Source organism: Macrobrachium nipponense, chromosome 18, assembly GCF_015104395.2.
Source record: "Macrobrachium nipponense isolate FS-2020 chromosome 18, ASM1510439v2, whole genome shotgun sequence".
Lineage (NCBI taxonomy): Eukaryota > Metazoa > Arthropoda > Malacostraca > Decapoda > Palaemonidae > Macrobrachium > Macrobrachium nipponense.
The window spans coordinates 83866545-83891544 of record NC_087211.1 but is presented as its reverse complement, the minus strand read 5'-3'; the positions used below and the strand labels follow the sequence as shown (position 1 = coordinate 83891544).

Sequence of the window (25000 nt, the reverse complement as noted above, 5' to 3'; positions counted from 1 at the left end):
ATTTTAAAAAGTGGCTGGGAGATTCTTCAAAACAAACAGACCATCTTGGCCAAGAAGCTTTCAACAGAAAATTCAGTCGAAACAGTCAAGACATTATATAGTAGATTCACATCAGCCGTGTATTTGATGTCTAGGCCAGTCCCTTACGACGCTTGATTGGCTGTTGATAAGCCAATCACAGGGCTGGACACTCTCCTCAGTCTCTCTCGAGAGTTCACACGGGTAGGATCTATGTTCCACCCCTCCTGGGGGATACGTCTTTCAAAAGTATCCTTCAGGGGAGGTGGAACATACATCCTGCCTATGTGAACTCTCGAGAGAGACTGAGGAGAGTTTCCAGTCCTGTGATTGGCTTATCAACAGCCAATCAGGAGCGTCGTGAGGGACTGGCCTAGACATTAAATGCACGGTTAATGTGATTACTATAGTAATTAGAAGCCACAATACAACTGAATGGAATATAGCATTTATGCCAGAAGCCAAGCACTGGGAAATATGAGGTCATTCAGCGGTGAAACGGAGATAAACAGTGGAAAGGTTTGAAAGGTGTAACAGAAGGAAAACCTCAAAGCATTTGAACTATGAATCATCTGTTAGGAGAGGGTTGACGACAGTAAGATGGAAGGAAGAGAATATGAGAGGTGGTACAGTAAAAGGAACCAAAATTGGTTGCACCCCCTAAGGGCCGAGGGCACGCTGCAAGGAACCTTAAGTAATGCCTACAGTGCACTGCATGAGGCACACTGACGCCACTACCCCAATTACAATAATCAACTCAGCTCTTCTGAATAACAACACAGGCATAAGTTCTCGTTCAACAATTTACAAGATTTTGCTCATTTCAAGTAAATGGAAGCTTTGACGAATTACTTACACATCGAGTTAAAAATAAATCATAAACTGCATCCTGAGGTACTTTTGCAACACGAGATAATTCTGCAGCAAGAAATAGCCTGAAAAATATCGAAATAAAAATCATTATTTTAAAATGTCAGCCAAACATTAACTAAATTTCACAATATTGATGTTAAATATTTCATATATTATTAGTTTAATTTTATACGCAAATGCTGTATTTCAAAATGCTCATTAGTGATATTTTTATATTAAATAATTTTATGTGAATAATCTGAACTTAGTAATTCTATATTAACTAATTTACCAAATAGTGACACTCAATATTTTATATATTTCTATAACTTTACATGACAAATCTGAATTTTAAAAATATTTAATTTGGTCAAAAAAATTTTATATTACAAAATTTTATGTGCAAAACCTGGACTTAACAATTCTATATTTATTTACCAAAGAGTGACACTTGATATTTTATATATTATTTCTATAACTTTACATGACAAATCTGAATGTTAAAAATATTCAATTTGGTCAAAAAATTTTTATAGTACAAAATTTTATGTGCAAAATCTGGACTTAACAATTATATATTAACTTATTCACCAAATAGGGACACTTAATATTTTATATATTATTTTTATAACTTTACATGACAAATCTGAATTTTAAAAATTACATTTAATTTAATCCAAATTTTAAAAAATTTTTAAAATAAACAGTCCACATTTGATGCCTACCTAATCAAGTTGTGTAACCAGCTTAGTCAATCTTCTCCCGAACTGGTTATCCAATCTCCATGAACCAGTCAGGTGGAATTGGACGGGAAAATTCACACTTTACCGAAATTCTGCTATTCGGAGGTCCTACCGATCAGTCCTAAGTCCTGGTTCCTACCTGTAAGATTCTATCTGATGATTCTATCTCAAGTTCTGTCTGAGGATTGTGTCTGAAGATTGTCTAAAGATTGTATCTCAATATTCTGTCTAGAGATTCTATCTGAAAATTCTATCTAAAAATTCTGTCTAAAAATTCTGTCTAAAGATTCTATCCGAGGATTCTATCTGAAGATTCTGTCTAAAAGTTGTCTAAAGATTCTATCTGAGGATTCTGTTTAAAGATTCTATCTGAGGATTCTGTGTGAAGATACTATCTAAATTCTATCTGAAGACTATCTAAAGACTATCTGAACACTATCTAAAGATTCTATTTAAAGATTCTATCTGAAAATTCTATCTAAAGATTCTATCAGAAGATTGTACTTAACCGGTTATGCAAACAGATACGCGAAAAGAAAACGGGGGTCCCAGATACGCGAAAAGAAAACGGGGGCTGAAAGGCAATACGTAACATATTAAAACATGACTGATAAACACCATCTGAAAGATATGTTACTTACCTTACCTTGGTAATGTCAAGAGAGGGTCACATTGCAGAAGGAGGCTATCCAGAGGTCAAAAAAGATATATAGGATTTAATTTTTTTAATCCTTCAAGGAAACTAATTTTAGGACAGGTTAAGAAATATCTTGTAATCCTTTAAACAATTTATTACAAGAAAAAAACTATTTTAGATCATGTTTTGAATATCTTGTATAACCTTTTAAGAAAACTAATTTAGGACAGGTTAAAAAATATCTTGTAATCCTTTCAAACAATTAATTCATTACAAGAAATAAACTATTTTAGATCATGTTTTGAATAACTTGTATAATCTTTTAAGAAAACTCATTTAGGACAAGTTCAAATGGATTGTAATCCTTCAAGAAAAAACAAATTTGGGACAAGTTCAAATGGATTGTAATCCTTCAAGAAAATTCAATTTAGGACAAGTTCAAATGGATTGTAATCCTTCACAGAAAAATTCAATTTAGGACAAGTTCAAATGGATTGTAATCCTTCAATAAAAAACTCATTTAGGACAAGTTCAAATGGATTGTAATCCTTCAAGAAAATCTAGTTTAGGACAAGTTTAAATGTCTTGTAATCCTTCAAGAAAAAACTAATTTAGGACAAGTTTAAATCCCTTGCAATCCTTCAAGAAAAAGCTAATTTAGGACAAGTTTAAATCCCTTGCAACCCTTCAAGAAAAAGCTAATTTAGGACAAGTTTAAATCTCTTGTAACCCTTCAATAAAAAACTAATTTAGGACAAGTTTAAGTCTTTCGTAATCCTTCAGAAAAAAAAACTAAAAGAAATTTCTAGTGCAAATTATGATGGGAAGTGAATCACAAGCTTGTTTTATTTTTAAGACATCTATATTACCCATTTTACTTTACTTCGATATTTAATAATATTACTTATAAAATACCCCATTTATTGAACATATCTCTTGTTGACATTCTGGATAACCGTTTGCCTAATACCAGGTGCTATTGGAACTTTCAAGGTTTGAGGTCAAAGCAGGAAGCTAAAATGAAATATATACATATTTGAAAGACACACTTCACATTTTCACTACAGGTAATAAAACAATAACACTAAACAGAAACATTCAGTAATAAAAACTGGTAAAAATGCTACAACATACTACCGAATTGTAACAAAAATGGCACAGTAAAACATTAAAACTGTCGTAATAAATGCAACATGGCATAACATATAAAAAATGGCATAACATATCAAACATGGCATAACATATAAAAATGGCATAACATATAGAAATGGCATAACATATAAAAAAATTACATAACAAAAAAACATGGCATAAAAATAAAACACTTCGTAATATAAAAAGATGACGTAACATATTAAACATGACAAAAATAATACGTGTTACATACACGAAATTCACATCAACCACCATCGAATAAAAATGACCCAAAAAACTAAAAATATAACCAAAATTTTAAAAAATCAATAATTAAATTAAAACTTTAAAATAATAATAATAATAATAATAATAATAATAATAATAATCAAAATAAATAATAATAAGAAAAAATAATAATAATAATAATAACAATAATAATTCTAATAATCAATTAATAAATAATAATAATAATAATAATAATAATAATAATAATCAATAAATAATAATAACAATAATAATATTAATAATGATAATAATAATAAGTCCAGTAAAAAAAAACCATAGAAGTTTCTCAAAAAAATCCTGCCCATTTATAACCTCGATAGCAAGTTTGTAAAAGTCCTACCCAATACACCATTGCGTGTTTGTAGTCTTTCAAAAGATAAAAGCCGATACAAATCCTATCTAAGACATAGTTGTGTGTTTGTAGAGTCATTCAAAATAGGAAATACCAGACCTTCCGTAAAAGGCCAAGTAAAAAGATAAACAATGCGAAAATTTAACAGACAGTAAATGGTCCTGTGTGAACAGTATTCCAAAGATTTATTATTTATACCCAAATTTAACTTTATTTATCAAATTACTTGATCTGGTGTCAAGACAATTATCTAAAACAAAATTTAAATTTATAAAATTATTTAATATAATGTCTAGACAATTATTTTTAAAAAATTTAATTTATAAAATTACTTAATCTGATGTCTAGACAATTATCTAAAACAAAATTTAGATTAATAAAATTAATTAATCTGATGTCTAGACAATTATCTAAAACAAAATTTAATTTATAAAATTACTTAATCTATGTCTAGACAATTATTTAAAACAAAATTTAAATTGATAAAATTACTTAATCTGATGTCTAGACGATAATTTTGAAAAAATTTAATTGATAAAATTACTTAATCTGATGTCTAGACAATTATCTAAAACAAAATTTAAATTTTTAAAATCACTTAACCTGATGTCTAGACAAATATTTAAACCAAAATTTAAATTTATAAAATTACTTAATCTGATGTCTAGACAATTATCTAAAACAAAATTTAAATTTATTAAATGACAATCTGATGTCTAGGCAATTATTTAAAACAAAGTTTAAATTTATAAAATTACTTAATCTCTTGTCTAGACAATTATTCATCATCAAACTACTTGAAATCTGACGTCTAGACAAATTATCTAAACCGAATGTAACTTTATTTAGCAAATACTTGAACCAAGAAATACAAAACGAAAGATCATTGAACATTCCGGGTGATCAGTATATGCTAAAATAATCACACATCGTCTAAAATAATTTTTGGTTCCAATAGCACGCTAGTAAAAAGCTCCCTTACCTGATGGCCTGATCTGTAAAGACAAAAAATATATATATTAATTCATATTCATATACATTTCCTAGCATTCAAAATATTCAGGTTCAGTTTCAGCTGGTTATACATGGTATATATACATATGTGTATATATATTATATATATATATATATATATATATATATATATATATATATATATATATAATTGTATTATCATAAAACGGTTTATTTTGCGATAACTGTGGTGATACAGGATTTATATATATATATATAGTATATATATATATATATATATATATATATATATATATATATATATATATATGTGTGTGTGTGTGTGTGTGTGTGTGTGTGTGTGTATATATATACATATATATATATATATATATATATATATATATATATATATATATATATATATATATATATATATATATATATATATATATATAATTGTAGATATCATAAAACGGTTTATTTGCGGTGACTGTGGTGATACAATATTTTTTTATTTTTTTTATTACGCAGAATAATAATTTAGGTGTTATGAAACATCGATACCCACTATATAGTCACTGACTGCCTAAATATACGTTTATAAACTGCCCTAACTGCTATGGATATGTCACACTGTCATACCGAATTACTATAGGCTTTCACAAATCATTGCTAAACTGGTTTTGCGTTATAACATTATCTGCCATTGATGCATTACCTTAATTAGTATCAAAACTTTATATCAACCAATTAAGCGACTGCTATCTTTCCACAGGCAATAAATAGCTGTCGGTAAGGCATATTTAATCATATAGTAAGGTGTGTATATATATATATATATATAATAATATATATATATATAATATATATATATTATACCTTATAAACGTATGTCTATTTACCTCGGTTCGGTCAAATGAAGGCCACGCATCAAATTTTGTAGCTAACATATACCCTCTAGTAATGCCTACGGTGCACTACTTGAGGTGCACTGACGGCACTACCTCCCTACAGGCCTAAAACAGTTACTTCGAGCGATATTCGTAACAAAATAACAGAGAATCTGACACCAGGAAAAGAATATATGTAAGAATTGTCGTAACATAGGCCTATTTCGTGTTACCTACCTCTTGCTGGCCGTTGTTCAAGCTACGTCGGCTTGGATTAGGCCTATGGTCTAATCATGGCCGTTTCGTCGAACGTATACAGCATTTCACTACCTGCAAAGATTAGTTTAATAATTAGATACAGTAACCAGAAAACAGATGCATACGAGATTTCTCCCGTGAAATACAACTGCATGTTACATCAATAAGAGACACAGGGCTTAACTATAACACAAAATGCTTTATAACTTGTGCTGTTTCCATATTTCGTTTGATAAGTAATAAGGTAGCGTCTTTAATAACTTGTATAATTCTAGTAAGACTAGAGAGAGAGAGAGAGAGAGAGAGAGAGAGAGAGAGAGAGAGAGAGAGAGAGAGAGAGACTGGACTTTTTAATCTTGTCCTTTTGCTGTACGATACCAATTAACGGTCACTTTACCTCACAACTCATATCTAGTACCAAGAACGTTTATCAAGAGTAAATTTTTGTTTACAAAATATCCCACGGCCTATTTTACGTTGCAAAATAATTATTGGTCATATTCAGTAAAGGAAATATGGATAAATTAAAAATGAATTCACAGTACGAAATTGTTCAAACTGCTTCAGACACGATAGTGCTAAAAGCATAAATAGTTCACCTTTTCAATCACATTTGCAAAATGGACAAGTATCAAGCACAGTGCTTGAGTAAAATTACGCTGAAACATTTTTATAGGCTTTACAAAACTCGATATTAAAGATATATAGTAACGGTACGTCCAAAAAACTTACGTCTGGCAGCGAAGATTGTGAGTGGAGTAGCTGCTCTATTTTTTCACTTCGTCTATACAGGGTGTCCATAAAGTCCCAGTACCATTATAAGCAATAAATACTTGTAATTTTACTGGGACTTTATGGACACCCTGTACGATCAGACTGAAAAACATCCCTGATGGTTTTAAATCCCAAAATTCAACATTGTCACACCTACATCGTATATGAATACTTAAAGAGTTAATATAAACTAATATGTAGTTGTTAATATACGATGGCTTTGTTCCAGCTAAACGGCGATTTGAAACTGCTATCACGCTAGTCTCAGATGCAAGCACATACTTATATATAAAAGTATTTCAAAGTTTGCCAGTTGTAAAGTGGGTTTCTTATTAAGCTGTCACTTGTCACAATATATACCTTTAACCTGTATAGCCCAAACTTACGATAGCTATTTGTAAGCTAGTTACATACTCAAAACATGAGCAACATGATAGTTGTATATTCACGTGATCCAATACAACACAATGCAGCAATGCACTTAACAATGTTAATATAGTTTTTGAGCGAGGATATAAGTAACGCTTCTTTTATATATAATGCGACGTATGGAAACACCCTATACACTATTCATCCTATAGTGAATAAATTTCAAGGCAATCTCGAAGCACTTTTCAGTAGGGAGTGGTGTGAGCAGACCTGCAGCTGTTTATACCGGATTTTGATTACGAATATCATAAACATTGAATTGGTTTTCCTGTCACTGAAGTAAATTATGCGATAATACGGTCTTCTTTAAGCAAGCATTTCCCTTTTAGAGAACGGAGATGGGGCAAGAAATTCAACTCGAATTAGCAATTACTTCAGTCATTCAAAATATCGGTGGACATAGGTCTAGCCTATACTACATTTTGTTACCTTGCAATAATATAATTTGGATGGCGAAATATCGGTAGACATAGGCCCAGACCTATACGTTTTGTTAACTTGTCATATCATTTGGATGGGGAAATGTCGGTAGACATTGGCCTAGGCCTATACATGGTCCACTACAGAACGTTTTCCCGTTACTTTTAAAAACGTTACCTACAGCGAACCACTTTCAAATACTCTACTGCAAGTCGTCAACACACACTAATCAGCCGCAGTATATTAGAAATATAACAATGCGTAACGTTCAGTGGTCTACTACCGAGCGTTTTTTCCGTTACTATTAAAAACGTGCGGGCCGTTCAAGTAGTCTACTGCGAGTCGTCAACACACGAACAAGCTTTCATGTATGGGAAATAAAACAGGTAGTGACAATCAGTGGTCCACCACCGAGCGTTTTTCCGTTACTTTTACGCGTTACTACAGCGAGACGCGTTCAATTAGTCTACTGCGAGTCCTATACACTGGCAATGCAGACTTACCTAATGAACGCACCAAGTAACCTTACCAATCATCTGCCTATTGATATCTAAAATAGGTTAATTACCTTCAATTGCTCTATATTAATAAGAAAATGAGCCCCATTAGTCTTGAAATTGTCTTTGCATTTACTTATTACTCTAAAGTTACCCGAAATGAGTAACAGCTAAATAAATAAACAAATAAAGTCTAGACGGTGACCAACATTCACCTCCTTACTCAGAGGTGATTTGGGGGTAGACAAATTTTGTTTAAAAACCGACGAATTTGGTGTAAATATCTCCATCAATTCTGCTGTACTACGTATGCCTATTACGTAGCATAACATTAACATCTCGAGAAAACAGGTTTACGCAACGTGACTCAAAAAATAAAGCAACAAAAATGGCATCGTGACCAGCTGTCCTCGAGTAGTATATGACCGACCTATAATTACTGCTTGTAATGCTTCCGTAGACCTTTCGCCAATAGCCACCAATAGGAATGTTAACAATAGCCCTAACATTTATATATAAATAAATAGCCTAACGTATATAAAAATCTATGTTAAATAGAAAACTAACGTATATAGAAATTATGATAATAGTAGGTTAGACCTACTAGAACTATGCTGTCAGTGATTGGGCTACAGACACTGGCCTTGCAAGACTCCTCTTTGTCTGGGCGCCTTACGTCTCCAGTTACGTTTAAAAACACGAGAAAACTGTTTTAGAAACAAAGTCCAAACAGTCGTAAACTGTTTGCGATACCTGGACCATCGTAATCCCTTCATCAAAGGTTGTTTTTATAAGGTTGTTTGTAAACAAAACAAACAATGGCGGGCGACAGGTGATACAGACAGCTATGCAAGCAAGCTCCTCCTGTCACATTTAAACGACACCTGTCGCTGACACCTGCCTTAAATACGCTCGAATTTTATGGGAAATTAAAGAACCAACATATTTACGTTATATATTGATCGGTTTACGTCATTTCGCACACACTAACACAAATTATATCGTACTTAATGAAGGCATCTTACCCGGCAGGAGGTTTTTCATATAATGACATGAATGGCGGTCTTCTGCTGATGGAGAGAGCTGCCAGTTAGTCGTTTAGTTATTCAATATTCTTACTTTTAATATACATATTCTATAGCCTTTATTATTTAAAGTAGAATATTTATAACTGTATCATTCCGCTGAAACTGTTTCATTACCTCAATTTATGGCGTGATTTGATAATAATTGTATTTTTAAAAAGGCTACTTAACTGAGCCCATCACCTGGGCCGAGTGTTACAAGCAAAGTTGGTTACAAGCGTTTAGTGATTTTAATATTTTACCTTTGTTTACGTCTTCTATTCATTCCCTCATTACAAAAAAACTAACCACGCTTGTATTGTCTCTCTGGAGAAATGTCATTACTGCAAATAAAGTTACAGTTAGATGATAAGTATATTTTTTCAGAATATGCGTATTCTTTAAAAGAATTTGTTGACAATGTAAAATACAATATCGCAGTCGTGCAAACCAAACCTCTTAACGAAAAATATGTCTAGATTAATCTGCCTTTGGCATAGCTTAAACATCAAGACTATAGATAGGTAAATGCATCGTCATTATATTCAATACGTAAGACACTTAGGTAAACTAAGGGTATATTAATTCGCTCAAGGGGTGCCCTAATTGTCCTTAACAAAGATGTACTTTTATTTAACCAGCATTACTGGAACCCAACAGTTGCTTAAGATGTCGTACGTATGACAGCTTACGTATCAAAGCAAAAGCGTTTTGAGTCAAGAGTTCTGCGGTTTTTTATTATTATTAATATAATATTGATTGTAACTTACATATTCTTTTATATTCATTGTTGACTTTTATTAATTTGCATCGGTGTTACTTAATTTCAAGGGAAATGAAACCCAGTATGAAAATATATTAAGAGAATATTATTCTTCACATGAAAATAACTCTATATTATATATATATATATATATATATATATATATATATATATATATATATATATATATATATATAATATGTATATATATATATATATATAATATATATATATATATATTATGGAGAGAGAGAGAGAGAGAGAGAGAGAGAGAGAGAGAGAGAGAGAGAGAGAGAGAGTCTTCAGTAATATCAGTTAAAATAAGACTATTTTTTTACCTTATTATTCTCAAAACAAGATAAGTCTGCATTTATCTGCTCTCTCTCTCTCTCTCTCTCTCTCTCTCTCTCTCTCTCTCTCTCTCTCTCTTATCGATTTTATCTCCGTATCTTTGATTATTACGAGTTAGGCTAATGGGTCGTTGCATATGGTATATATATGACTTGGCCTAAGCTTTAATTAAAAGCAAGACTTCTAACACTAGACCTAAGCTCTGAAACGCAGAGCCTTCTAACACATGGCATAAGCTTTAAAAGCAAGATTTCTAACACTAGACCTAAGCTTTAAAACGCAGAGCCTTCTAACACTTGGCCTAAGCTTTAATTAAAAGCAAGACTTCTAACACTAGACCTAAGCTTTGAAACAGAGCCTTCTAACACATGGCATAAGCTTTAAAAGCAAGACTTCTAACACTAGACCTAATCTTTAAAACGCAGAACCTAACACTTGGCCTAAGCTTTAATTAGAAGCAAGACATCTAACACTAGACCAAAGCTTTGAAACAGAGCCTTCTGAATACACATGGCCTAAGCTTTAAAAGCAAGATTTCTAACACTAGCTCTACTAAGCTTTGAAACACAGAGCCTTCTTAACACTATGCCTAAGCTTTATGCAACTTTTTTTTTTTTTTTTTTTTTTTTTTTTTTTTTTTTTTTTTTTTTTTTTTTTTTTTTTTTTTTTTTTAGCTGTAGCAAGATATTCCTAAATCGGCTAGCCAATAGCCAACGGTTATCCTATACTTGGCCGTTATCAACGACGTCATTAACAGATACCGTCGATAATAGTTACCAACTACGAAGGCTGCAAAGTCGTAAGCTTTATGTAAGTAGTTAAAGTGAAGTCAACTGTGAAAGCATAGTACTAAGATTAGTTGTGGTCCAGGCCGATAGAAGTAAGCTGAGAGTTGGTCGAAAATAATTGAAATCAAAAGGGTTAATGGTTTTTTAAACCGTTAAAACTTTTGCATTTTTTTATATAGATTCTGTTTGATATTTGATCGCTGATTGCTACATAGACCTAGTGTTGTTTTATTTTTTTTTAACAATTCTGGCGTCGTCTTAACACCATGAACGGGTCTGGTCAACCGGCAGGACTGGGTAAGTCGGTTGAAATTGTGCAAAATTACGTCTTTCAGCTTAAATTTTATTTGATTTAAAGATGAAGCTGGCATCAGCTGACAGATAAAATAAAACACTTTTTAAAAAGTTTCTCATTTAAGCTGTTAAAAGGCAGGAAACAATAAAGTTTCAGGCACGTTTTTGACAGCATTCTATGTGTGTACTATATGCAGTATATATATATAATCCATGAAACTTTTTAAGTAACCAAAGAAACCCTCAAATAACCAGGTTTCTAAAAACCAGGTAATGGCGGTTTCCACAACTCCCAGGAAGTCACCGCCAACCCGGAGGTCTGTTTATCAGCCTCTTCTCTACAGAACAACCAGTCATACCAACAGCAGAATTTTACACAACCTTTTTCACAACCAATGAAGCCGAGGAGGAAGAGGGTTATGCCCAGTTCATTATTAACAACTTCTGGTTGTAACAAACTCTCTGGTTGTCAGTACTGTCTCCTTGTGTCTAGTATTCTGACGATTATATTCTCCGTGGCGATGCTCGCTGGAGGCTTCAAGTTGATCTTCGATGCCATTATGAAGACGGTACGCATCGTCTTCATCTATATCGCATAACAATAAGTTAAACCAGTTATTCGAAATGTGCCACAGAATTGCCAGGTATACCATTAGACTCATGAATTAAACAGCTCTACTCACAACCTAGACCAATAATTGCCCACTGGACAATCTAGAAAAGTCTATAAAGTCTATTACTATATATTTTATAACAATAAGTTAAACCAGTTACTTGAAATATGCCATAGAATTGCCAGGTATACCATTAGACTCATGAACTAAACCAGCTACTCAAAACCTAGGCCTATTCCTTCTCTACCTTGATAAATGGCTTACATTCCAGCAAATGGAAGTTCGAGAAGGTTCCAAATCCTTCGAAATGTGGAAGACAACTCCGTTCCCCCTCATTTTAAACCTCTTCTTATGGAACATCACTAACCACGAGGCGTTTCTAGAGGGCGCGAAGCCAGTTCTGAAAGAATGCGGTCCATATGTTTGGAGGTGAGTGACAGGTATCTGTTTGTGAGTAAATAATGTCTGTTAATATCAAAACAATAGTCTAGGAGAGCTTCATACAAGTAGAGCTGCCTTCGGTGCGTTAGGTCTAGTTCGGTCGGGTTATGGTAACCTAACCTAACCTAACAAAGGCACCTACTATACCTATAGATGACGTAATCTATGACTAGTCCTAGGCCTACCGGTTTCTTTCCTTCTTCAGGGAATACCACGACAAGCAGGGAATTGAATTCCATCATAATGCGACAGTGACCTACTTGCAGCAGAGGTGGTGGATCTGGGACGCGGCACTCTCCGGTAGGAACTCTCTGGACGATTTCGTCTACGCGATGAATCCCATCCCATTGGTAAAGCGTGCCGTGCCTTTTTTGTTAGAGTGAATAAATGGAAATAAGTATTTAATAACCTGAAAACAGAGAAGAATGGCAGAACGCAGAGTAATTGGGGTCCGGGATATTATGAGTTTTAGTAAATTAATTACATTTTTATCAACTTTTTTTTATTGATTTGTCAATTGATCATCTTATCTTATGACTGATCTCTATTTTCTATAATAATATAATAATAATAATAATACGGGGGAAGCGTAACTTTTAGACACAATACAATGCATTAGGCCGTGGCACCAGAGATTGTGTTACGGTGATCTCTGTAACGTGAGCTGAAATGTTGCGGTCCTGTAGTGTGCGATTACAGCCGCAGGTTGGTGATAAGAACAAAATGTGTATGTGTGTATATATATATATATATATATATATATATATATATATATACATTGTACTTATAGTACATTCATAATACCAGCAATCTCACTCAAAAAGAATATCTCTAAGAACCAAAAAACACATAGACCACAATCCTACAACCGTGCAAGTGTCCTATACTTATTGTTCCGATTGTACGGCTTTAAATATAGTTATAATTATTTTTCTCCAGTCAGCAGCCTGGTCAGTTAAACACTACCCCAAGTGGATGCAGCACTTTGCATTCAGTTCGTTAAATGTTTTGTTCAAAGAGCACGCAGAGCAGGCGGTAGTGAAATCCACTGTCGGCGAACTAGTCTTCACAGGTTTTGAGGTGAGAATATCAACGTTTTACTTCTAAACTTACAAAGTTCATGGATAAATTAAGTAGATAAGTGGTCTCTCCTGAGACCACTTAATTCCAGAGCAGGGATCTCAAAATGACACTTTATTTTCTCGCACCTTCCAGGACCCAGTTCTGGACTGGATCCAGAAAGAAATCATCGCAGAGGACGGAAAGTTGCATCGCTGGCTGCCCTTCTTAAACCTTCCGCCAGGTCTTTCTGATTACGACAGATTCGGCTGGTTTTACATGGTAGGGTCCCATTTCTAACCCCCAGCCCCAATCCCCCACTTTTTTTTTCATTTAAATTTGGGGTTCTGATGTTTTTTTCTGGTATATAATTAGCTCAGATTTCAAGCACGAGAAAGAGTTGGAATCATGTTAATAACACAGTTGGAATCATGTAGATAACACAGTTTTGGAATTGTGTTAACACAATTGGAAACCTACCTGTGTAATTAGCATGATTCCAACAGTGTTAGTAGCATCGTTTCAACTGAGTTTACATCATTCTAATTGTGTTATTAACATTATTTCAACGGTTATTAACATTATTCCTATTTGTGCTATTAACATGGTTCAAATTGTGTTATTAACATTATTCCAGTTTGTGTTATTAACATTGTTCCAACTTTGTTTTCAACATGATTCCAACTGTTTAATTAAACATAGTTCTCTTGGAGTTCCTAAATTTGTTGTTAATATGATTCTCTTAATCCTCCACAGCGTGTACTTTAATAGTTGTCTCCGCAAGGTTAATATATATATATATATATATATATATATATATATATATATATATATATATATATATATATATATATATATATATATATATAGCGGTAAGGGTTAAAATGGAGACATCCGTTTCATATAGGCGTTTATTTAATGCAACGTTTTCAGGGACCAGCCCCATTTTCAAGCTGAAAATCACAATAATGAAATTAGATTAAAATAATTTTATCATTGTAATTTTCAGCTTGAAAATGGGGCTGGTCCCTCAAACGTTGCATTAAATAAACGCCTATATGAAACGGATGTCTCCATTGAAACCATTACCGCCATGTATCCCTTCTGAGCTTCCCCTTCGGTTGATATATATATATATATATATATATATATATATATATATATATAACTTACTTTTTTTGCAGCGAAATATGTCTTTATACTACGATGGAATCTTCAACATGATGACTGGTACAGACGACTTGAAAAACATTGGTAAGGGGATAAATTTAACTTTAACAGAATTAATATAAAAATTGAGTTTTCCTTAAATCTTTAATATAATAGACGACCTTTTTGAGGAATCCATCACTTTTTAAGAAATCATAAAAGAAATAGTGAGAATAATATATTTACAAAATAAAAGTCTAAGTTTATTTTTTCGCAGTGGGGCATTTTCCTGTTTTGGATGGTTGAACCTGTAGCTTAGCTCTTAATAATAATAATTACTAATAATAATGATAATGATAACTGCTTCACATATCTTTAACACCTACTCAATATCTTTTTAACAAAGCCCTCAGTATTTGACAATACGTCAAAATAGCATTATTGCAGATAAATGCAATGATATTGAAGCGCGCGATATCTAGACCAAAGCCTTATCTATGCTTATCTGTACAAATAAGGTAAGATCGACATGTGGAATTACACGAGGGAGACTACATTCTTCGAGAGTCCTTGCAATTCTGTGGCCGGGTCCGCTGGCGAATTTTTCCAGCCAGATTTACAGCGGGACAAAATAGAGTTCTACAGCTCCGATCTTTGCATGTGAGTGTTTCCGGGTAGAATGTAAATGTCGTGGGTGTTCCTAGAGGTCTGAAATGGTTTACTAGTGTTCCCAAAGAGATGGAATTGTCACATGAGTGTCTGAAATTGTCCCGGTCGTCTGATATTGTTACGGTTGTCTAAAATTGTCCCGGTTATCTGAAATTGTCCCGGTTATCTGAAATTGTCACGGTTGTCTGAAATTGTCACATTGTCTATATTGCCCAAAAAAAAAGTTGGTCTGATAATTTGTCATGGTTGGTCTGAAATTGTCAGTTGTCATGATTTCTTGTCAAATTGTCTTTGAAATTGTCACAGTTGTCAGAAATAATGGCAAAGAATTAACCCAATACTATATATGTTCCTGTTTTGGGCTGATTAGATGATCTTGCCTATCAGGAAACTACTAATTGTAAAATGCATATTCAACCCTTCATACACTTCCAAAATGACTTAAAATTATATCATGGCGTATTTGAACACTAATTTGTCAGCAGATTAACATAGGCCTATGCTTGAAGCTTATAGACGATATAAGAAAATTCTTTCTCCAGGGTTATGAAACTGTATTACCAAGGAGACGTGGACCACAGTGGCCTGAAAGCTTACAGGTTCTGGGGGAGCAACCACACCTTTGCCAACGGTTCCGTGGTTCCAGGGAACGAATGCTACTGCGTCAAGGGAACATGCGGCCCAACTGGTAAGCTTTAGGGAGGGAGGTTAATTTGGTTAATTTGGGGATCCAGAAATTAACCAGTTCTTGGAAGGGAGATGAGTTTCTGGAAGATGATGCTGGTGAACATAATTCTAGTCCTTGAAGTTATGGCGCGTCGCATAGCATTGTGATATTAGACTTGTTTTGACTGTAATATAGAAAATTTGTTGGTCTATTGATCAGTGATGCATTTATTAAATACCCAAACACACATATATATATATATATATATATATATATATATATATATATATATATATATATATCTCAAACAATGTATTTAAGAAATAATACAACTAAAACAGGACCATAATCTATGTTATTATATATATATATATATATATATATATGTATATATATATATAGAGAGAGAGAGAGAGAGAGAGAGAGAGAGAGAGAGAGAGAGATAGATATATAATATATATATATATATATATATATATATATATATAGATAGTAGATATATATAGAGTCTATATATATATATATTGATCTATATATATATCTATCTATATATATATATATATATATATATATATATATATATATATAAGCTCCTAAGTTAAACCTTAACCTTAGAAATATTTAGTTTCACAATTAACAACATATCACCATTAAAAAAACGATAATATCACAGTACATATTATGCCTTTTAATTATGATCACATTCCTTTTGATATTCCTCATCAGGACTTCTCAACGCGGAGTCCTGCAGGATGGGGTCCCCAGCCTTCATATCCTTTCCCCATTACTTTAATGCGGATCCTTTCCTCCTGGACCAGATCGAAGGACTCTCTCCTGACGAGGACAAACATGCTTTCATAATGGACATTATGCCTGTAAGTAATTATACATAACTGGGTATGTTGTCGTTTCTAGGAAACTTCAATTTAAGGAGGAACAGGATAGCCAGAAAACGTGGTAATATTCCAGACATTATTATTTCCTTAAAATAAAACAAGGGCACAGCCTAGCTTTCGGGAATGCATCGCTTTTCCCGTCATCAGGGTCACATATCTATAAAATGATACAAAAAAGAGAAACAGTAAGAACTATACTGATTGACTATCTAAAAACATTACAATGCTTTAAAATACATGACACAAAGTAAAAAAGGGAACATAAACTACACAACACAAAGTAAAAAGGGAACATAAAAGCTAAGTTAACTGCAAATCATAAAATATCAATGACAAGTTAAGAGAGATTACGTAAAATGCAGAAATATACTGAGAGCGAAAAAAACATGAATATTCTGAGTAAAATAAAAAGAAAAATAATGATACTGTAGTACAAGATATTGGAGAACCTACTGTTCATGTCGTAGTTAAATGACAACTGGGCGAGTTAGAAAACTGTGAATGAAATGGGCAGAAGTGGTGAGGGTAAAAGAGAGAGAGAGGAAGAGGGAGAAAAAAAACAAACAAACAAGCAAGTTATGCAACGAACAAAGGAACAGAGGTGGTTTGGTTATTGAGTGTTGGAGATTGTTGTTTAATATGGAGGGACTCTGAAAAGGGAAGTGAATGGCTGTTTTTTGTTTGTCCAAGTATTTCAAAATCGCTGCTCTGTATGTGATGGTGACAGGATATGGCATGAAGTCTAATTGCACTATTTTCTTTTTTGCTTGAAGGTAAGCCTGTACGATGGCTGACACCCCTATGAGAGTCGATGCGCACCTTAAGTAGGCGTTAAGAACATCCCACATAAGTCCCAAAATGACATTTTGGGCAATTGAACTTATAAACAGTGCAGGTACGCATCAACTCCGGGAGGGTGTCTTTAAAGTGAAACAGTCTTCCAATTGTAAGCGGGTTATTAAAAATAAATCTGAACTCAACATAAGGGTATAGATGGGTCAAGAGTGACAATAATTTACGTTTTAGTGGACCAGAATTATTAGATAATGGTAGTGGAACATGTACTATCTTCTTGGGAACGGTGCAGACTACAGTTTTTGGATTAAAAATATTGTCTAAAAATTCTTTAAGGACTTTATTGAACATGTTCAAGGGATAGCAATTATTCTTAAAATAAGTCTCTAAAAACCTAACCTCCAGGTGAAAGTTATTCCAGTTGGAGCAAAGGGAAAAGGGTCGATGAATGAAATTTTACACGAGTTAACCTTGAAAGCAAGGGGGCAGTGACTAAAGAAGTTTAACCCAGGCCGGTAAAAGTTGTCTTTCTGAAATTGCCAGTCATAAAATATCCTTCAGAGCGAGAGACCAAAATATCTAAAAAAGAAATGCGGCCATTACATTCTTTTTCCTTGGTAAAAGTAATATTAGAATGAAAAGAGTTTACAAAATCTAAAAACAACTGGGCATGACGTTCTTCGGTGAAAAGTAAAAACGTATCATCTACATATCGATCGTCTATAAAATCTGGGTTTAAAATTATCTGGGCACTAATTAAAGAACTGTTCCTCTAAGTGACACATAAAAATATTAGCGAAAGGTCCTAAAGGAGAGCCCATGGCCATGCCATCTATTTGCTTATAAACTTTCCCATTAAAAATAAAGTGAGTATCAATGACTGAGAGTTCCAAGAGTTTTTTGAAATTATTTCTAGTAAAACCGTGGTAGACCATATTCGGGGTAGGGAATAATTTTCCGAGGATAATATCAATGGTTTCGAAAACGGGGACATTGGTAAATAGGCACTGGACATCGAAATTAACCATAAATGTATGTGAATTTTGCTCAAGAATGTCAGGGACAAAAGAAGAAGAATTTTGCAGTGTGAAACGGTTATTCGTGATATGGCTGAGGAGGGGAACAAGGTACTTGCCTATTTCGAAATTTGGTGAGTTATAAGCAGCAAGTATTGGTCGAAGGGGAATGTCATTCTTGTGAACTTTAGGGAGTCCATACAAAGTAGCAAAAGAAGATCCTGAACTGTAAAGAGAATTATAGGTGCTTTCAGAAATAGCACCGTCATCTTTAAGCTGTTTCAGAGTACGGTTTATTTTATCTTCAATTTTGAAAATGGTACTAAAGTTCAGGAAGACCTACTTCAACGAATTTACTGGAGTCGGACAAAAGAATGTAATGGCCGCATTTCTTTTTTAGATATTTTGGTCTCTCGCTCTGAAGGATATTTTATGACTGGCAATTTCAGAAAGAAAACTTTTACCGGCCTGGGTTAAACTTCTTTAGTCACTGCCCCCTTGCTTTCAAGGTTAATTCATGAAAAACTCTCATTCATTGAGCCTTTTCCCTTTGCTCCAACTGGAATAACTTTCACCTGGAGGTTAGGTTTTTAGAGACTTATTTTAAGAATAATTGCTATCCTTAAAGAATATTTAGACAATATTTTTAATCCAAAAACTGTAGTCTGCACCGTTCCCAAGAAGATAGTATATGTTCCACTACCATTCACTAATAATTCTGGCCCACTAAAACGTAAATTATTGTCACTCTTGACCCATCTATACCCTTATGTTGAGTTCAGATTTATTTTTAATAACCCGCTTACAATTGGAAGACTGTTTCACTTTAAAGACACCCTCCCGGAGTTGATGCGTACCTGCACTGTTTATAAGTTTAATTGCCCAAAATGTCATTTTGGGACTTATGTGGAATGTTCTTAACGCCTACTTAAGGTGCGCATCGACTCTCATAGGGGTGTCAGCCATCGTACAGGCTTACCTTTAAGCAAAAAAGAAAATAGTGCAATTAGACTTCATGCCATATCCTGTCACCATCACATACAGTGCAGCGATTTTGAAATACTTGGACAAACAAAAAACAGCCATTCACTTCCCTTTTTAGAGTCCCTCCATATTAAACAACAATCTCCAACACTCAATAACCAAACCACTTCTGTTCCTTTGTTCATTGCATAACTTGCTTGTTTGTTTGTTTTTTTTCTCCCTCTTCCTCTCTCTCTCTTTTACCCACACCACTTCTGCCCATTTCATTCACAGTTTTCTAACTCTCCCAGTTGTCATTTAACTACAACATGAACAGTAGGTTCTCCAATATCTTGTACTACAGTATCATTATTTTTCTTTTTATTTTACTCAGAATATTCATGTTTTTTTTCGCTCTCAGTATATTTCTGCGTTTTACGTAATCTCTCTTAACTTGTCATTGATATTTTATGATTTGCAGTTAACTTAGCTTTTATGTTCCCTTTTTACTTTGTTTTGTGTATTTTATGTTCCCTTTTTTACTTTGTGTCATGTATTTTAAAGCATTGTAATGTTTTTAGATAGTCAATCAGTATAGTTCTTACTGTTTCTCTTTTTTGTATCATTTTATAGATATGTGACCCTGATGACGGGAAAAGCGATGCATTCCCGAAAGCTAGGCTGTGCCCTTGTTTTATTTTAAGGAAATAATAATGTCTGGAATATTACCACGTCTTCTGACTATCCTGTTCCTCCTTTAATTATACATATGTATATGTGACCAATTTTCTGTTATAATCTTTATCATTATTTGTTTTATCATTTTTACCACTTGCCTCTTATTACTAAATACATTTATTTATCCTTTTTATATTAGAGTTTATGCCCAGTACATCATTTAAAAAAATATATTCATGTATTCACATACATTTCTACTCACCCCGTAGGATGGTAACGTTGCAATCAGTGGACCTCACGTGGTGCACTGTGGGCATTACTGAATATTTCTGTTCCTATTAAAATTGATTTTTTTTTTTTTTACAGGAGACAGGTAGCCCAGTGAATGTCAATGCGCGTATGCAAATTAACATGAGGGTGATCCCATATAAAGGGAAGATAGAGTAAGTTGCTTTGGACCTCTCTCTCTCTCTCTCTCTCTCTCTCTCTCTCTCTCTCTCTCAATTTTGTTTAAATATATACTCCCCATTATGTCCTATTCAGTCCACTAAAACACTGAGATTCTTCTCTCTCTCTCTCTCTCTCTCTCTCTCTCTCTCTCTCTCTCTCTCTCTCTCTCTCTCTCTCTCTCAATTTTGTTAAATATAATATTCACCACTATGTCCTATTCAGTTCACGAAAACACTTTGAGATTCTTCTTTCTCGCTCTCTCTCTCTCTCTCTCATTTTTGTTTAAATATAATATTCACCACTATGTCCTATTTCGTCCATTAAAACACCTTGAGATTCTCCCCCTTTGGGATACCCCTTCCGTACATAACTCGTCCGAATCCCTACCTGAATCATGACTTCCTTCCACTCACTTTCCAGCATCCTGGCCAATGTCCCGGACATCTACCTCCCCATGGTGTGGTTCGAGGAGCTGGCCGAAGTCCCGGAGGACATGGTTGGTCAACTGAAGGCTCTGCAGGTCATCACATCGACGCCGGTCATGCCGATCTCCTTCTCCGTGTTACTCCTGCTGGGGGTCGGGACGCTGGCCTACATCGTTTTCGTTTGTCTACGGAAGAGAAATCTTTCCACCGTGTAGGATGAGAGAAGGAAGATGGTGTATTTTGTAATTTTCCGTTTTCTCTCTCCAAATCGTGTATTCTGTCGAAAGATTACCTTACCAGTAATGTATTATGTGTAGATTTGTGTATAGATATAGATCAAATGCTATATCTGTATTATGATTTGTGTATAGATATAGATCAAATGATATAATATTATCTAGACAGGTAGATTGTCTATTCTAAGACCCTATGAGGAATAGTCACAGTCAGTCAGTTACCAAAAAAATCATTCATACATCCCTCCTCTTCCTCTTCCTCCTCCTCTTCCACCTCCTAGCTCCTACTTTCTCCTCCTCATCCTCCTTTCTCAGCCTCCTCTTCCTCCTCCCCCTCCCCTTCTCCTCTAGACCAATGAGAAATAGTCTCACAGTCAATTACCAAGAAAATTATTCATACATCCCTCCTCCTCCTCCCCCTCTTTAACAAATTCACTCAGCAACTAGGCAGCAAAAAAAGGTGAGGGGGAGGGGGGTTGGTTACAAGCACGTTACTGTATTATTAGCTATTAATACGGCGGAGATAGCAAGCACTTATTCCAACGTCTCGTATAAGCGGTCATAACGGCTTATCGGCCTAGAGACATGTCAGTTGCTCGCTGGTCATTCCCCTTGCTAGCTATAGACCGTCTTCTTGATCACTAGACATTCCCCTTCCTCGTTAGACATTCCTCTATATGATTCTGACAAAATGCAACACTAGGCCTAGTATATAGGTACACATGTGTCAAAAACACCACATGCCTATAGAATAGTTTGATTATACCTCACTAATATTCGAAAAACTAGCCGCCTTTACAAAACAGAATGCTTTGCCACATATCAGACGCCAGACAGTTAATAAAAACCACATATGTGGCATTGAATGTGGTGATAAAAGCACATGCTCTGGTGTAATGTGCGCGGTCATGTTCCACTAGTCTTTAGGTAATTTAAGAGCAAAATGTAATGATATTTACCATTTACTTTGGTATGGTTTCAAAGATACCTCAACGAGAGGTTGGACAGCATATTGAAAGATATTTTGATAGGGAGAGAAATATACCAAGAACCAAAAATGTAAACAAAAACTGAAGAACAAGAAAAGTAATAGCGGTTTAAAGCAAGCACATATCATGCTGATACGAACAACCTCACGCTGATATGAATCATCCTATAGCGATGTTTATAGATTCTCTCTCTCTCTCTCTCTCTCTCTCTCTCTCTCTCTCACTTCTCTTCTTCTTCATACGACCGATTTTCAAAGTGTAAGTCTAATAAGAACTTGTGACTTATTTCCACTCTCTCTCTCTCTCTCTTCTCCCTCTCCTCCTTTCTCTTCTCTCTCTTCTCCTCCCTCTCTCTCTCTCTCATTATTATTCTGATCTTCTTCTTCATTTACGACCGAATTACAGTTTGTTACTCTCTCTCTCTCTCTCTCGCTCTCTTCTCTTCTCTCTCTCTCTCTCACTTCTTCTTCTTCATACGACCGATTTTCAAAGTGGTAAGTCTAATAGAACTATGTGACTTATTATTCACTCTCTCTCTCTCTCTCTCTCTCTCTCTCTCTCTCTCTCTCTCTCTCTCATTTCTTCTTGGTCTTCTTCTTCTTCATACGACCGATATTTACAGTTTGTTAGACTCCTTGAACTCTCTCTCTCTCTCATCCTCCTTGAACTTGTGATTTATTTCCATCTCTCTCTCTCTCTCTCTCTCTCTCTCTCTCTCTCTCTCTCTCTCTCTCTCTCTCATTTCTTCTTCTTCTTCTTTCTTTGTTTCTAGTCGGGAAACGCCAAGTGCAGCCCGAATCAACCAGTGACATTATTATAGTCTCTGTATAGTCAGTCACTCAGTCAGTCGTTATCGGGACTCCAGACGACGAGCATCCCTGTGTCCGTCGTCATCTTAGTACCATAGCACTAAGCGCCTAGTGAGTGAAAGAAAAACAACAGTTTATTAATCCACAAAATCAAACCAACGACTTAATACATCGCCATAAAACACTGCTTCGCTTAAAGTTACTCTTTCCTGCGAGTGTTTTTATACCAACTGGCGGACTTAGGAGGGAACTGGAGCCTGAAATTTTAGCAAATTGTTATTTTTTTAATGAGACGCCGAGTGCAGGTGTACCTAGATATACGTAGGATGGCTAGCGTTGTACCGTCAGTAATCTACATACTGTAACTAAGGTGCAATGTCCTTTTTTTATTATAGATTTGAAGGGCATTGCCTTTTGGTTGGAAGGCGTTCTTGCAGTGTATATTATTATTATTATTATTATTATTATTATTATTATTATTATTATTATTATTATTATTATTATTATTATTATTATTATTGAAGATAAGGCAGAATTTGCAGAATTTATTTTATACAAAATCCTCTCAATTCTTCAGCTGATTTGAGAGGATTTTGTTTCAAATAAATTCTGTAAATTCTGCCATTATTTTCGATAAAAAAATGTTTGAAAGATGGTCTGTTTTCAGCATATTATTATTATTATTATTATTATTATTATTATTATTATTATTATTATTATTATTATTATTATTATTATTATTATTATTATTATTATTATTATTGTTATTATTATTATTATTATTATAATTGTTTCATAGTATGTAAATGTACTTGCTTTTCCGTCATGTTAATATTCAATTCGATTTTTTAAAAATTTTATATATGCATGTATGTATGTATTATTATTATTATTATTATTATTATTATTATTATTATTATTATTTAACAAGCCAAAGGGTCATCTTTAACTTCAGAGAAAGTTTGTACGTCAATGATAGCATATCAGTAAATAAATTAATTAATTAAAAACTGGTTAATGTGAGAAGCAGCCTATACCTACTGTGACAAACTCCTATCAAAAAGTAGCAGCATTTAAACGACACACTATTTGCAGAAGCAGCCTGCCTGTAGCGTGACTGATTGGTAGAGAATTGCACACTTTTTTGCAGTAACAGGGGAACCTGCCCAGTGGTCACTAGACCGATATAATTGATCCCAGTTCAATATTCGTCACAGTAATGGTCATTTTTGGTGCGTAGACATCTGTGTGTAACATAGTATACCAGCATACACTCTGCACGAAACGGCGTGTCATGCTTATGTTAGGAGTTCCTCAAGGCTATTAAGGACACATACACACACAAACACACACACATACTCCCACTTAAAGTCTGTCGTGATTACTCTAGCTCTAAACTCACAAATTGCGTGTTTACAAGTGCCTTGTTCTCAGTGGTGTGGAAATCTAGTAAAATCTTCTGATAATATAATTGCAAGAGTGTGAATTGTGTGACTATTTAACAAAAAGCAAGTAAAAAATGCGCAAAAGTTTCTTCGGTGCAAACAAGTTTCTGTACAGCTGCTTCAGCCTATGGACAAAGCCACCGAAAACAGATCTAACTTTCGGTGGTCTCGGAATAATGCGGTGTGAACC

General features: G+C 34.1%; 2 protein-coding genes and 1 long non-coding RNA gene across 4 annotated transcripts in view; 2 read left to right on the top strand and 1 right to left on the bottom strand.

The window, feature by feature from the left end:
• Positions 1-4751: 4751 nt before the first annotated feature.
• LOC135196868 (uncharacterized) lies at positions 4752-9289 on the bottom strand. Its single transcript, XR_010310499.1, has 3 exons — positions 9200-9289; positions 6109-6201; positions 4752-5019 (listed from the first exon to the last, which is right to left on the bottom strand). It is a non-coding gene; the product is annotated as an uncharacterized LOC135196868 (long non-coding RNA).
• A 1954-nt stretch (positions 9290-11243) lies between these two features.
• Positions 11244-21733, top strand: LOC135197303 (protein croquemort-like). Its single transcript, XM_064224443.1, has 12 exons — positions 11244-11512; positions 11780-12078; positions 12395-12552; positions 12770-12914; positions 13504-13644; positions 13780-13905; positions 14808-14877; positions 15291-15432; positions 15984-16129; positions 16835-16983; positions 20823-20899; positions 21327-21733. The coding sequence occupies exons 1-12, from the start codon at positions 11482-11484 to the stop codon at positions 21544-21546; spliced, it is 1704 nt and encodes a 567-aa protein (XP_064080513.1). The 5' UTR covers positions 11244-11481; the 3' UTR covers positions 21547-21733.
• Positions 21734-23098: 1365 nt separating this feature from the next.
• LOC135197301 (protein peste-like) overlaps positions 23099-25000 on the top strand; it is a 76160-nt gene continuing 74258 nt past the window's right edge. The window contains exon 1 of one of the 2 annotated variants that reach the window (XM_064224440.1): positions 23099-23476. The gene's annotated coding sequence lies outside the window, so the exon portion shown is untranslated. Of the gene's footprint in view, positions 23477-24470 lie in introns of those variants that run through there. The other variant, XM_064224438.1, reaches the window with a different exon arrangement.